The following is a 16,409-nucleotide window of genomic DNA, read 5'->3' as shown; positions in this document are numbered from 1 at the left end:
ACATAATTGAAATATTTCATTTGCATTAGACATGGTTTCCAAATATTTCAAATCTGTTTTTGGACACAATTCATTCCAAATTATATAGGCGTGGTTTGAACTGGAACACAGTTTCGTGGGTCATTAACATCGAAAATTGCATTATTATGAGTATACTTGCTTGCAAAGCTTGTTTGTATTTTATTGATTTTATGTCAATGCAATTTTTAAATTGTTAAATAAACAAGTTTGCTAAAATAATGCCTAATCCATGGACTGAATAAGGTACGTCATATTTGTTGGCATACATGTATGACATCAATTATCAAAGAAACAAACTCTAATGAAATAAACAGAAGCATTATTCTTGAATAATATCGATTAAAATGGTGAATAATTTTAGGCTAAATGGGTCCTTAATATTCGCTGTAATATTTTCAGAAAATCAATAATAAACAATGTGGCGTTTCTTTGCTTAAAACTACGTCACTTTTACTTTCCCTCACACTTTATATTATTTTTTATATTAAAACTTTTAAGTAACCTAGTATGTTTAAATTAAAAAAAAATACCGTATGTTTCCCCAGATAAGATTATAAGGTATTTCTCCCACTTAGCGTGCCTTCGTGGTGTAGTGGTTCTGTACGCTGGGCCATTATTCCGGAGGTCCGTGGTTCGATTCCCGGCGAAGACGGTTGCTAATTTTTCGTCTCTCCGGCTTCCAAAATGTCTAATGTCTCTACAGTGGCGCCCGAACTAAAAGGGTGTTGGATAAGGTTTCTCCACACCCAGGATTTGGCGATTGGGTCCCCTGAAAACCCGAGTCGCCCTTTAAAAAGGGGAGTATATAAGATATTTCTCCCACTTTCCTAGCGTGCCTTCGTGGTGTAGTGGTTCTGCACACTGGTCCAGTATTCCAGAGGCCCGTGGTTCGATTCTCGGCGAAGGCATGGTTTCCAAAGGCATGGTTTTCTAATTTTTTATCTCGCCAGCTTCCAAAAAAATCCGCATTGGAAAATCCGCAGGAATTATCGGGCATCCCGGGCTTAAATGGTTAACACTTCGAACTGGCAAGGGGAAGGTTTATGATTCAAATCCCGGTGACGGCATGCTTGATTTTATTACATTTTCTGTCGTAAGGGCTTAATTGTCCTGAAAGATTTAATTGTCTTTTTTTTTTTTTTTTTTTTTTTTTTTTAATAAATTTTGTTTGATTTACGGCCTGACAGAATGTCCTTAGTAAGATTATAAGGTGTATTTTATCTAGTGGTAAAACTTGCTATTTAATCTGTATCACATTATTCTAGAAATCTACAATATTTAGTGTTTGTATAAATTTAGTCTTTCAGAGTTCCAAGAGGATGTTTTGATCTATCTATTTCCTTTTCAACACAAATCTATTTCCTTTTTAAACACAAATACACTACATGCTGCGTGAATTTACTTATTTTCTACTCAATGTAAAGCGAACTTTTTTAAGAGATGATTTATGCTTAGTAGGGCTCATCATGCGAAGCATTTTCATTGTGTTCCAAGCATGAAGGGGTGTCGGTGCCTTGCTACCATCCCACGGAAGTCAGAGGGAAGAATAAAAGGCACGCAAAAGTATTTCTGAGTTTTTTTCGCATCACTACCTGCCTGCTTTCGTTTGAAGGTCTTCGTCGCTGTTTGTACCATGTGTGAAAGATCATTCTTCCGGATTCAGGCTTATCACTCTCTAGTGGAAAAGTTGGAGATAATTAGAATCGTTTCATTACGATTAACTCTCAAAGGGAAGCTAAGGTAACATTAGGTAGATAGAAAGAGAGAAAAGGAGTTGTCTTTTCTGTAACGAAGGCGATGTTTTGGGAGTGGATAGTAGAGAAAACAATGTAGACAATAACAGATGAAACGATATTAGACCGGAGTTTTCAATCTCCTCAATAAATAAGAACAAAAACCGGATACTCGATTAAGTTCATTTACAATCGACGTTAATCGGGTAAGATGATCTGCCCCATGACATCGCGACGGAACAGCAAAACATTTTCCTTTCAAATCTATCACGCGATGACCCTTAGGTGACGATGTAATAATATATTATCAAAACAATAGTTTTAGACCGGCTAGTGTGAATGCCGAATAATTCTTGCAGTGAGAAATTTTGTGAAATAATGAGTTGCACGATCTCTTGTTGTTTTTAAAGACTTCCATATAAAACGTATTCCTGACTCTCCCGAAATTAAATTGTGCCATGAACATTTAAGTATAAATAAGAATTTCTCAACTTAACTTTTTTTTATTAAATACAATTATTAAATACAATACTTATAAGTTATTTTATATGTGATCATTAACTCAAAAATGTACTGGCGATTCACAGGACGGGATCACAGGACTTTTTTTTTTTTTAATTCCAAAAAAATAAAATGTTTTTGAGAGCATGTTGACCCATTCTTGCACAGTTTTCAGTAACCTTCATATTAGAGTTGAATTTCTACTCTTCTAAAAATATTTTAAATGGGCAGGAGAGATAAAAGTACGATGATGCTAAATTTGTAGCTACAACTGATTTTTAAGTCTCGAACTGATGGGAATGACATCTTCTTTATTTATAGCTAAAATTAGCAAAATTTCAGGATTCACTACGTACCACTGCGGTTAACCTTCTGCTTCGACTTGTTGGTTACAGTTAATAAGAGTAATGGAAAGAAAAACTAACATTATTGTTGAAAAATTCAAACGCATAATGCGTTTGCCGAACGAGTCAGGATTACACTGAACTCTTTACACCAAACTTGCAATGAAACTTAGCATAAAAATTTCTGTTTATGTATGAACGGCCCTAAGATATAATTTCTTCAGCGAATAAAAATATACAAAAAATGCTAAAGCTATTTCATGCATTTCGAGAACAGGCATTTTAGCTTTCGCTAGTCAAATGATACATACTTTGTATTATTAAAAGTTCGCTCTTATGAGAAATATTTAACAAGAAATAGAGAATAATATCATTTAAAGAGGGAGAAAAAAAAAGAAAATGCAGAATTTTTTTATCACTATCAAGTTGATAGGAAAATAAAGGAGTGCTAAGACAACCTTAAACGGCAAAAGTATTACTGCATAAATTTAATTATTAATACAATATTTTCTTTGATTCCTGGCGACCTTTCAAACGATTTTCCCATCTCAATTTTGAAGAATTATTTTCACTTTCCTGAAATAATAATTTATTACATTTTCGATCTCTAGCCAATAAGGAGTGCTATAGTGACATAGTAGTAACTCAAAGGTTCAATATCTGGGCTTTTAAGGGGGATGACTAAAAATTTCCCATAAATTTTCCATTGTTAAATTTCTGGGTATCTTTTTTTTTTTCTTTCTTTTTTTTTTTCAGCATGACATTGAACATTTTCATTCTTTGGACGATCAAAAAATTATTTCAAATCTAATTATAATAATTTATGGCTGTGATATCATAGTTTTAAGTGGAGTCAAAATTATTCTCTACTAAATTCAAAAAATGGACGATATGGTATTTTGGTTGACTTATTTGCAATAAATAAATAATATAATTCTCTATTGGTAAGGTACGTCAGAAGCTATATAACTCTGCCACGTGTTCTTTCAGTAAAGATATTAGAAATGGATGGAACTGCTGTCAGTTATTCGCTTATAGTAATGTCCTAGGTTCATGTAAGTGGAAACTGAATATAAACTGGTTTGGCGGCAGCAAAACTCACTAGCCACCATTAGGTGCTAACAAGGTCTGTTGATCGATGTAGGTAGCTTGGTGGTTAAAATCCACTTTAAATTTCATACCTGATAACAATAAATGTATGCATTAATGGTTTGGGCATTTTCTAAGAAGTTCAAAATAAACTGCACATTTCATATCCCACCATATGCACAGCAAAATGTTTTTAAATGCAATTTTGATTTTATTGGCTTATATTTTTGGCTTAATTACTCTTTTTTGAGTAATAATAGCATAAAAAAATTCCTTTTTACTTCCTTGTACGAAGCAAAGTAAGTACTGCAATCACGAAAAATTGTGCGTATCATATTTCAACAGAAATATCTATTTTGACTCTTCCCGAATACGTTCCAAAGATTTTTTTTTTTTTTTTTTTTTTTTTTTTTTTTTTTTTTTTAGTTTCGTCTGTACGTGTGAACCGAATAAAGAAATCTTTTTATTTATTTATTTTTTCCCGAAACGGATTTTAAAATCGATTCAGAAGGGATTTTTTACGTGATGTCATATGTACTCTTATGTATGTATGTATGTATCTCGTATAACTCAAAAATGATTAGCTGTAGAACATTGAAATTTTGAATACTGCTATAATTATCTAGCTGTGCATCTACCTTTTTATTGCAATAGGAAGTACCAAACGCATACACACACACATATATATACATATCCCATACCCATATGGTGAGTATATGTATATATATATATTTACACAATTTTTTTAAGCAAAAATATCCCAATATTATTTCCGCGCAAAATGCTGCTGAAAAATTAATCAATTACGGACAAGAAAAGTAAGAAATTTAGAATCCAATTCACAAAGACATGAAGAAATAAACCAGTTTATATTTTTCTCTATTGTTTTCGAAAATTCTTCTGGTTTGAAAACAATTTGTTGATGTTTTTTATTGAGAAATTTTGGGGTTGGTTATATGTATTTTAATTTTATTTCCTCATGTCTATGTGAATTAGGTTCTAAATTTCGTGCTTTTTGTCGACACTATTTTCATTTCATTGTGCTTTGTCGTGCTGCTAGCTACGCCGTTATTTAAAATGTGATACGCTATATAAAATTGTGGCTTGCGTGTTACGTCTATGAACATATGTGAAGAAAAATATGTTTTCGGTAATTATTTCGTGTCCAGCAATAAAGATTATATTCAGTCCGCAAGTTCGTTGTACCAATCTATCCTCCGAGTTTCATCTTTCTAATAATGCAGCACTCTCTTCAAATACTATCATATATATATATATATATATATATATAACAGCAAGCAAAAGACGGAGCATTGTTGATGCGTACGTAATTAGATCATATTGAAGAATTCTGATTGCGTACTATGCTAATGTGTTGAGATCGTAGTGTCTAAAACACTTGGTAGTCGAGGAAGTTTTAATTCCATTTTTATGTGCAATTGATATTTGTGGCCACAGTTCGCTTGACACTCTAGCTGTGCCTATTCAAGAACATTTACATTTTTTATATTATTGCAATAGGAAGCAGCATAGCGAAATTACGTCCAAGCAGAGCAGAGAGAGAAGCTGAAATGCGTAGTTATGCAAGATGGAAGCACACGCAGAGAAATGTTTTGGTTAAAAGTTTCAGTTGCTAATTATTACGTCATCAGCATTGAGCAAGCCATGCAAAATCGAATAATCTAGAAATGACACCATCCAGGGAGGTTATTACGATTTTTAAAACAGAGAGGAAGAATTAAAGAGTTTACTGTTAGTTTAAATTATAATGTTGATTTATATATTTTTTATCTTATATACATATGTAAGATAAAACAAAATATAATGGCTGCTTTAGAAAATAATTGGCGACCTCAAAATTAAATATTGTAGATTTTACGTTTTTCCTCCCTAAATTCCTCTATTCTCCCAAATTCGAGATCTTTCCATGTTACATAACAACCTAAAATTAACCAATTATTAGAGTACTTTTCGCATCAATTAGTGTACTTTTGCATATACTAGGTATAAATTCTGCTAGCAAGTAACTACACGTCATCTTCCTTTCTAACCTTTGCTCTGCCAATACCGCGCTACTTTGTCCTGCTAAAATGCCTACGTAATACCATTAAAAACCAGTGTACATAAAAATTATCGTATTTCATTATGATTGGATAAATGTCTACTAAGATGGTTTGATATGCGTGGAAATACAGATTGTGATACTTCAAGCTCAGTTCTGTTAACTGCGTCATCATAACTTTACCCTCAGCCACTACTATCTCCTCAGCGATGATGAATGTCGAAAATTGCTAAAAAGTACCGCATTCCTCCCATGCAATTAAATACTACATTTAATAACGTCGCCAGGATGACAGTGTGGCGAAAGTTTCCCCAACTGGATTTCGAACTCTGCTATCAAGTGACTGTGAAAACAAAAATTTAAAAAATGATTAATTCGGCTGCATATCAAAGGATTTCAAGTGACTAGTGCCGTTTTTCTGCGTGAAACGTCGAAACATGGATCTCAGCAATGTGATCAGTGAAAATACTTGATGTGTTTACTCGTTTCAGCGATTTTGTGTGTTTATGCGTGTTATGTGCATTTACGAAAAAGTATGCCATCGAGTGTTCAAGCATGTGATCAGGAAAAAGGTAAAAAATTAATTATGGAAACGAGGTTTAAATCGAAAAATTCTGCAGAAATGATTTAAGTAAGTGTGGATTAATTTCAGTGTGCCGATTCGGTGGACAAGGTTCTGATATTCTTATAGATAAATATTTCTTACTGTTTGAGAAAAACAACGTGCCAGCAAAAATATTGCTGATATGGACAAGCCGTTTGTGTTCTCAGAATGCTTAAGAGAAGAAAGCTTTGGCATTTTATCTGAGAGAGTGCGCAGATTTAGATTGGAAAGCTCTAAAAGATAAATTCTTTACCTACTTACAGAAAATGTTGCTAACTGTACAAAATTTTGTTGCTTTGCAAGATTAGGTCACAACAGCTTGAAAAGTGTTTTCTAGCTCAAGTTCACTGAGGGAAGTTTCTCAAACCCCCAAATTTTCAACTCCCATGCAAAGTGTGCATCCAAATTTTTTCCAGTCTCGGTATCATACTCCAAGACCTCTTTCTTCCCGGTATTACATTCCTCAAAATCAGGCCTGGAGAAATTTCCAGCCACGACAAATAGCTTACCCATATCGATGATTTCCTTCTTTAAGTTATTCCAATCCAAATTCTCAACAAAGTGAACCAAAAAGAAATGAAAATATTTTAAAGTGAATGTTCAATGTAATCAGAAAAATTTACCTGCTGTATTATTGCCAAATATGGCTGCTTTTAATGCAAGAAGCTCCGCCACGTTAGTTAATTGATTTTATAACGAGAATTTAATCCAGAAGGACCAGTGGTAATGTTCCTATCAGTTATAGTCTTTTCTAAAATCTCTTTTCTATCAGTTTGGCTCAAACAAATGCCTCAACTAGAAGCCAGCTATTTCATAGTAATCCGATATGATTCATGATACAAATAAATAAAAGGCCTTTTGCAAGATGTTTTGCAATTTTTTTGTTCACCCGATCACACAAAGCAATGTCATTAAATGGTCCAAACAGAGCTTCATCGAAGTAAAAAGCAGCAGAGGTCCCTGCTGTTTAACAGATGGTTTCCGATTCATTTAACAATTATTAAATGTTCTGGAGAGAGCAGTACTATTAAATGTAGCTAATCTATGACACTGAAAAGAGAAAACAGCGGAAAGAACATATCACAGTTTCGGCAAAGACATTTTCCAAGGGTGATACTGAACACGTTCAAGAATATAAAAGCAGATATGTTATGCTATTACATTTGATTTATTTTTTTCATGTAATAACAATAATACCCAACTTAACTTAATTTTAGCAATTGAAGACACTTGGGCCAGGCAACTTTAACACCTTATCTCAATACTGAACTACTTAAATATCACATATTGGACTAACGTAAAGTCTCACGCTGGTTTTACGTAAAAAGGTAGGTACATAAATAGGTAGATTAGTCTATGACTCATAAGTCACATAACTACCCATAAATCGCTGATTTCTCTTCTACCTAAAAATTACTGAATAATTTAAAAGTAACTGTTTCGGAAGTTTACAACTAAGGGGAATAACAAAAATAAACTTCCGCTGTATATGATGAGAATATTTAAAATAGCTTTATATATTTATTATGGATAAAATATTTGGTAAAATTCAAAATATTTAAGAACATGTCTCTTGAGTTAACGTGCATTTTCATGTAACTGCAAAATTAACTGACTAATTAACAAGACAACCAGCTGGAAGAACAGGATCACCGCATTTTAGGCCTTGGATGCCAAAGGTCTCTTTCTTTCTAAATTTAGGTTTTCATTCTTTATTTAACTCGTTTCATTTGCATTTTCTGGTAGACAAGTTGAAATAGTCAAAGAGCAGGGAAGTTTCAGTAGAAGAACTTGGTATATTAATTAAACTAAATCTTACAAAGTGTAGTGTTAAAAACCCTCCGTTTTGTTATTATAAGTGCATTATCTAAAAATATTGCAAAATTTTAGAATATTGCAATGAATTATTTTATTATGTGCATCCGAAACAAACTTTGTGCTTTAACACTTTTTGCTATTTTAATTAACTTTTCAAAGACAGAGTGTATAACAGAAAAGGTATTTTGCATGAAAGTGGTATTAAGTAAAACTTTTACTATGATTTAAATAAAATGATTCCACAATGATCTTTTGTTTCAGTTAGTGTGGACTGTCATAGCGATCCAGAACACATTTTGGTCAACGTACATACAGATATCCCTTTTGAAGGTCTTGTCTACGTATCTGACAAATACGGAGATTACAACTGCAGTACCATCGGAAAGAAAAATACCACTACAATTCTCAAAGTACCTCTGAAAGGCTGCAGCACTCATGAGGTAAATTTTGAAGAATAGTTAAAACAGAAGATTTAACCAAATAGAGAAATTTTACTGATTTATATATGAAAACATGAAACATGATTTATGTATGAAAGTTTTCTTAAATCTATAATTTGTAATTTTTTAGCTTTTCATTATGATTGCATCTCATATGTTAAAATTAAATCACAAAATTTATTTTTCATTTTGTATTGGAACTGAATGTAGTTATTACTGAAAATAAATTAGTTAATTCTCCATTAAAAAAATAAAAACATGTATTATGATTCTATAATTCTAAACTAAAGAGCGGACTGTATAATAGAGAACTAACTAATTTATTTGCAGTAGTTAACTACATTCAGTACCAACACATGCTTTGCCATGTTGTTTAGCCGAATCCAGATGGCCAAGTGGGAGTTTCTCTCCATATCCAATAGGTGGCGTTGTATTCTAACATTCTATCATTTAGCACATTCTATCATTTGATTTAGTAAGTTAACGTGCAACATTTTTGTCATTTGTGGGCAAAAAGCTTTAACTATTCCATTTAATAACAAATTTAGGTTTAATTTGTCTTTAATTTTATTAGGAAAGCGAATGCGTACGTTTCAGTTAGAAGCGAGTTTATTTTTCATCAGCTACGGAAGCTATTTTGACAGATTATTGAGTAGAATAATTTTTGCTACAGATAAAGCACGTCAATTGTTTCTAATGAAAGACAAAATAAAATTTATTTTTCTCTTGGTAAGGGTTAAAGTCGTGTACTGCAATTATGACTATTACATCGTTATGAAAATTGTAGCGTTTCTATTAACATACCTTTCCTGAAGCAGCAAGCAGATTGACATTTAACTAAGTAACTAAATCAAAATTAGTTTCTGACATTGTGATTGCATTTTTAATGGTATTGAATGTACATGTTATTTCAAAATATTCGGGGTGAAAGTTGTGTATTAATGCCACAGGTATTCATTCCATAGCAGCTTATTAGGTGCTTTCGCCCACAGAGACATAAAATTCACTCTAATGCTGGAATTTGGTTTAATAATTTACCCATAAACTGTTTGGGGAAAATTGTATAAGATTTATATGAATTAATCCATTATCTTTTTGTCTGAACTGTAGTATCAATTCTACATTTCGTTAGCACTTAATAAATGTAAGATGTAAATGATGTATGTGTATTTAAGAAAAGAGCTTTTGAAAGTTAGCCAGCAGCGCTGACCATTGTGATATTTCCTCGCCCTGCTTCAAAACACAATCCAGAGTTAGGCTTTCCACTAGAGAAATAATTTGCGCCTTTAGAACTGAGCAATTTTTTTTTTTTTTTAGACTTCCGCACAGTGAATCTCTAGCATTAATTAACTTAATTCAGAATTTTTATTCATTTCCTATGCTAGCTGAAATTTTTAAAGTTACGGAGATTTAAATTGTAAGCACATATACAGATAGAATCTAGGCCAACACCTTTTAGTAAAACAAGTGACTGAGATATTGCTGAACCTAGCTACTGTTCAGCTTTCGCCCAAGTTTTGAGGAAGAACACCTCAGAGCCGGTCCGAGAGTCTCTCACCCCTCTTTCCTTACTATAATCTCTCGAAAGGACTTTTGGCTAACCGTGTATTTTGAGTGCCCCTTGCCGCACAGACACTATATGCTTACAAACATCCTTGCCTTTTTTGAGATTTGGCCCTTCGGTACAGCAGCCAGAGTCTGTAACAGCTACACCGGTTGGGCGGCAACTGCTGAATTTAAAGTTTTAAATAAAAAGATTAAAACGTCTTTTGACTCCGTTGTTATTTCCACAGACGGGGTGATAAGTCACCTGGCAGTCTCATTAGGGGTAAATTTAAACTAATTAAGAAGTTTACCCCTATAATTGTTATGCTGTATATTTGCATTCGAATTTTTCCTTTTTAGACAGGTAACCTGAAATTTAAAAGTTGGTCTCATTTCTTTTTGCTTTAACACTTCCTTAACCCGAGCTTTAAAACAATTCGGCCAAAATTCTAAATCTATGTTTTTGTAATGAGGTATACGCATTTATTTCTATAATATGATATGATATGGGACTGAACGATGAAAGAAAAACACCTGCATCTAGATTCTAGTACTTTATACATACGATGCCGATTAGCTCGCTCTTTTTTTTTTAGATAGGAATACTGCTGCTAATTTTCTTGAAAATGACAGATGAATCTTATTTAATGATTAAGGATGTTTTAACCTTTTTCTTTTGCAAAAGAGTAACAGTTTCATTTCATGATGCAGGAAGAGGGAAACATCTTCCAGTTTTCCCTATTTCCAACCCATACAGACGCAAAGGTTTTCACTGAAATCAGAGATAGCGTAGGATGTGCAGGATGTTCAAAAATACATGTTCGCTAAACCTAAACCACTCTGTTACTTGTGCAGCGGCGGGAAGTAGTGCCTTGTTCATGTTGAAACACGAAACCGGCTTCAGGATACAAATTTTGTACAACTGAATGGACTTCGTCCACAGATAATCCTTTATGGTGATGTAAGAGTCAAGAATAGTTATCGTTCTTGTAGATTTCCACAATACCGTATTCCCAAATCATCACTAGTCCACTTTTACGCTTTTATCTGGGCACGAGGCAGTCTGTATCTTTAAGGAATGGGTTGGCCTATTTTGATTATGACAAATCACACAAGGCTACCTGCTTAAAAAGAGAGATGTTTTTGTGGGAAACATTTTAAGCTTAATCGTTAAAGAGTTCTCAAGTCATAAACGTTCCCAGAAGAGAAGAAAGATAGTCGATGTGTATTCATCGCTGAATACCATATGTTATGTAATTTGTACTAACTTTTGCACTTCTGACAATATTGAAATCAGCGTTTAGCAGAGCTGCTGATTAGGAGTGGTTTTATTGTAGCCATGTAACTGTAGCCAATGTACTGTTAGCTAAGAATATTAACCGTGTGAAATTGCCAACGAAATATTTAAAATAAAATCATATGTAGCATTTACTCATGTAAAATTTGTCCCTTTAAATATGCAAAAGAAAGTTTGCATAACTAGAAATACCGCAATCGAAACGAAACATGTTTAAGAGAGCCAATTTAACTCTAGTATTATGTAAAATATGAAAGTTATAGTCTAGTATTATGTAAAAGTCTAGTATTATGTAAAATATGAAAATATAATATGAAATATGAGGGTATTAAAAACCATAAGAAGCATGAAATGCGTTTCAGAGGATGGCTGTATGTTGGCCAGAGATTTTTAACTGATAGAAGACAACATAATGCGACTCATGGCACTATAAACCAGACCTCTGGAATCATTATCAAAGGGTTCAATTTTTTTTCCAAAATATACACATCTGGTCATCTGAAGGATTATATCTGCTGCATATGATAACTTTTCTTTCCAAATGTTATTCATTGAATGTCGCAGGTAGCATGATGTGATCTTCGGATCTTTCTGCTTACAAATGAAAACTAATATCTCAATAAACTGTGTGCATAGGCTTCAAGAGAGTAGATTATACGTAAGAAGATGGGCTGTTTATTTATCACTTTGCATACAAACCACAATTATTACGTGCAATAAATATACTACTCTCTCTTAAACATTAAATTTGAATAATCACAGATCAAAGAAGGAAAGAGACTGACACCACATTCCCTTTCATTGTGTAGTGAGGTCGTTACTTTCATTCCAAGCACTGTCCTTCATTGTGAAGTTAACTGATAAAAGTACATTATTTGCCTACGTGTTTGCGTAAGATATATTGTTCTCCAACATACATTTGCAGAGTCAATCGTTATAAAACTGCAGGACCTCAGAATTAATAGTGTTTACTCTCCACATGCATAAACGCCCTATACTCAATGATTAAAGCTGCTTTCTGAAGCATGCTCGAACTACTTACCTGAAATTGGTACTGCCGTTCGAAATAAAGGAATGAATTTAGCTTTAAAATTGGGAGAAAACATGCAATAAGTAAATAAATAAATAAGCAACCTTAGATTAGTACAGATTTTGAATAAAGCTCCTATCAGTTGTAAGAGTAATTTACAAAAAAAGTGTGTTTATTATCAGTGCATTAAATAAAAAAAAGAGAGGAAAAAAATTAACATATTTATCAAAAGCATAAAATGGTAGATATAATTTAAAACGTTTGAAATTTCAAAAAGACAGGAATTAACAGAAATACGCTCGTTATGTAGCTGAATTATGGAGCATTAATTAAGAATTTTAAAAAAATCACCAAATAAAGATGTGAGAGAATTAATGCATCATAAGAAATGAAAACAGAATAAAAACTCATCAATTCTCCAGAGCGAAAGTATCCATAATCAAAGTAAAATGGCAATTAAAGGGACAAAACGAAACAAGGAAACTGCAAGAAATTCCTCGAAAATATCAGTTATTTGCAAACTATATGCTGATTTAAGGCTGCGTTTTAACTTAACTTTTAATTTTACTTCGCAGTTTGACTAATTTAAATTATACATACATTACGTTTACTCAAAAAATGAATATAATTCTCCTCCAATTAGAAACAATATTTATTTTTTCAATAGAATTTGCACAATATCTAATTCGCTAGCAGTCAAGACTTTAAAGAGAAATTTAAAAAGGATTTAAAACGATATGAATAGGCTCAAACTCTTGTGCATCCAAGAAAAGTACAAATGCTACTTTTAAAAGGAGATATAAATGTGAAATTATTGTTTTTGTAAAATCTAGTTGCGGCTCCTCGAACATTTCTGAATTCTAACATGCGACTCTTAGTGACGTGAAGTTTGGACGCTCTTGGTATATTATTTTATTTATTATTTTTTGTTTTGTTTATGTCATTCCATTCAGACATTGTCGCTGTTGAAAAAGCCTTGTCTGGCGGCCGAAAATTGGTACCTTTGAAAACCGGCCCCTATGCCTTAATCAACGCCAGTTCAAACTTTGATTTTGTCTAATTTAAATTTTTTCTAATTCATTATAAAAATAAACTTTAGAAAAGTAAGAAGATTAAAATAGCTTGATATGAGCTAATAAGCCATTGTTATCATCCAAAAATACAGTACTTATAATATCAACAATTAAAGGTGCCACACACATAGTGGCAAACTTAAGACTGGAAGAACAATAAGACTTTTCATTTTAAAAATCTATGAATGTAATTAAAACGACCTCATTGCTGTTTTCTACACATTAAAGTCTATTTTTAGCTACGAATGAGCATTCAAACCAACCTGTTCTAATTGAAAAACTGCTAAAACTGTTAATTCTCAGTATAATTTTACATCTGTTATTCAAAAGTGTTGCTTCTGGCGGATAAATAAGGGAGTTTTCTAGCGGAAGTGAAACAAAATTAGCTGAGAGAGAGGGATGTCCTTATCCCGGAGAAACAAATTCGTCAGCATATAATTATGAATGCATTATCTTGGTTGTATGGAAAGGTTCCAAAGTACAGTAAGTTCCTATGTACAGCAAACAATTCAATTGTTCTGAAGTCTGTGACGCAAGAATGACGACAAAAGGTCAAATGGGCAAGGGCATGTCTAACATGGAGCTTTATTCGATGCCCCGTTAGTCATGCATTTTAGTGCTTTCCATTCACTATATGCTCAGATTTTTATTGTAGCCTTTTCTTCTGTAAAAGGATATATAGCAAAAGGCCTTCTTTGAGTTACTTTTACGTTCAAAATATATTAAAAATATAAAATACCTAAAGTTATAATAAAAGTAGGAAATCTGCCTGGGAATACACAGACATATTTCATACTTTTATATCTTTTCCCTTACCGATTTAAAACTATATAGCAAAATTTGTAATGTTTCACTTACTTTTTCTAAATCTGTGTCAAACTTGTTTACTGTCTTTGAAATTACACAAACTTCAGCCTTAGCTTGGCATTAGTTTTAGCAAGAAATTCTATTAATTTCAAGAAGGTGGATACAAGTCTAGAAGCAAAAATATTCTACGTTCCATTCGTTGTTTCTGTCGAGTTATCGTTAAAATTACACAAACTAATTCAAAAAAATTCAATCTCAACAAATGCAAGAATTTAAGATGACCGAAATGAATTTATTCCGGCCTTACCTTGAGTTTTAAATATAAAATGGACAGCTCTGCTCTTCGCCGTTTGAGAACATAATGTAGCAATTTCAGTAGTTAATTGCAATAATGACATTGTGTGAATAACAACTGCAATAAACGCCTGCTAGGGTTCCTTATCATATTGTAATCTATTAACAATTTGGTCTTAAACCAATTTCATTGCCAAATTCTAAAACAAATGGTTTTAATTTCCAATTTAGTTTAATTTTAACTTCTTTGTATAAGCTGAAATCCTTAAAAAAAAATAAGATTAGTGTTTAAATAAATTAAAAAACATTATAGTAAATAACGCACTGCTGTAAATTCGCATCGCTTCCGAATATGAGTTTTTTATCTTCCTGACACTTTTTGATGGAGTTCTGGAAGCCCTCTTTCGCAAGTGGTATAACATTTTTTTCATTAAAGAAAAACTCATTTAACCAAACAATAAATCTTATTTGGTGATTTGCTATTACCACAGCACAATATGCATATAAAGGAATAACTGTGAAAAAGCGGTGTAATATTAAGTCCTATTATTCGTCTTTACATTTTTATCTTCACTACCGCATTCTGTTCTTTTCTTACATACATCCTTCTGTTAACTGTCTTTTTGCGAGGCTTTTGAAGATAAACATCGACAGGCTGAAACTTAGTCAAAATTGAAATATTTATTCGTATTTCAGCTTCAAGCTACAGAAACTGAAATGTTTGACAGGCACTTATCATTCCATTTCTGCGGGCTGATAATGTAGCAGTAATTCAATTTACAAAACATATATCAAATTAGAGGCTAAAAATATAGCTTCTATGATAACGCTTTTTGTAACGTAACTAAAATCATATTCAAAAGTTATTAAAAATAAGCGCATTACTATTAGCAGGTAGAATATGAGTATTATCGTGCTTCTTGTTCGAAATCTCCAACACTCTCTCTGTCTTAACTTAAACTTTTGCTTGTTATCTAAATTCGCTTAATTTGCATTTCTGATGGAGTTGACAGGAACTGCGGAGGTGCAGGAAAGATATATCTCACACACAAAAAATTATCATGTTAGTTGATTAAGATACAATAACACGCCGAACAAGTATTAATTTAGAAATCAAACAGCAAAAATCAGCGTTATATTTGCAAATTTGCACAGGACTAGTTTCAATGATAGTTCAAAACCATCGAAACTAGTCCTGTGAAAATTTTCAAATATAACTTTGATTTTTATTGCTTCACTTCTAAATTAATTTTAGTTAATATTAATCTTGCACGTCTTAATGAGATTGGAAAGGCAAAGTTATTATAAAACCGTTAGCTGAGATTAATTGTTAGCTCAACTTTTTAATTTTATTGCTTATCGTTTTGTTTTACAGAAGGAGCCAGGGTTATTTATGAGCCATGTGACCGTCCAGCAGCATCCTATGATTGTTAGTGCCGGAGACGGCGAATACGAAGTGGGCTGTAAGTTGTTTAGCGGAGATGTAAGAGTAGATACTGGGAACAGAGTCGATGTAAGGTGCGTATATCTGTATTTCGAAGTAATACACTTTTATTTATTACAATCATATTAAATTTGATCATACAATGATAACAATGCAAGAAATGCTTTTGTAATTAATTAATAATTTTTGTAATTAATTAATTTAATAATTTTTGTAATTAATTAATTTAATAATTTTTGTAATTAATTAATGATATTAATTGGACAGATATTTCATGCTGTAAGGAATTTTCTCCTTTTTTACCGCG

The 16,409-nt window shown here is 32.5% G+C and overlaps 1 protein-coding gene across 2 annotated transcripts in view; it reads left to right on the top strand.

The window, feature by feature from the left end:
- The window catches only part of LOC118195492 (uncharacterized), a 376,248-nt gene that overhangs the window by 45,746 nt on the left and 314,093 nt on the right, over positions 1-16,409 (top strand). For both annotated transcript variants that reach the window (XM_085806599.1, XM_085806598.1), the window contains exons 4-5: positions 8,434-8,612; positions 16,034-16,176. In XM_085806599.1, coding sequence (XP_085662725.1) covers positions 8,434-8,612; positions 16,034-16,176 — 322 coding nt within the window. The remainder of the gene's footprint in view (positions 1-8,433; positions 8,613-16,033; positions 16,177-16,409) is intronic.

This window comes from Stegodyphus dumicola, chromosome 12, assembly GCF_044657685.1.
Source record: "Stegodyphus dumicola isolate Sdum_Otavi_A_Nest chromosome 12, ASM4465768v1".
In the NCBI taxonomy this organism is placed as follows: Eukaryota; Metazoa; Arthropoda; class Arachnida; order Araneae; family Eresidae; genus Stegodyphus; species Stegodyphus dumicola.
This window is presented reverse-complemented; position numbering and strand designations above follow the sequence as displayed.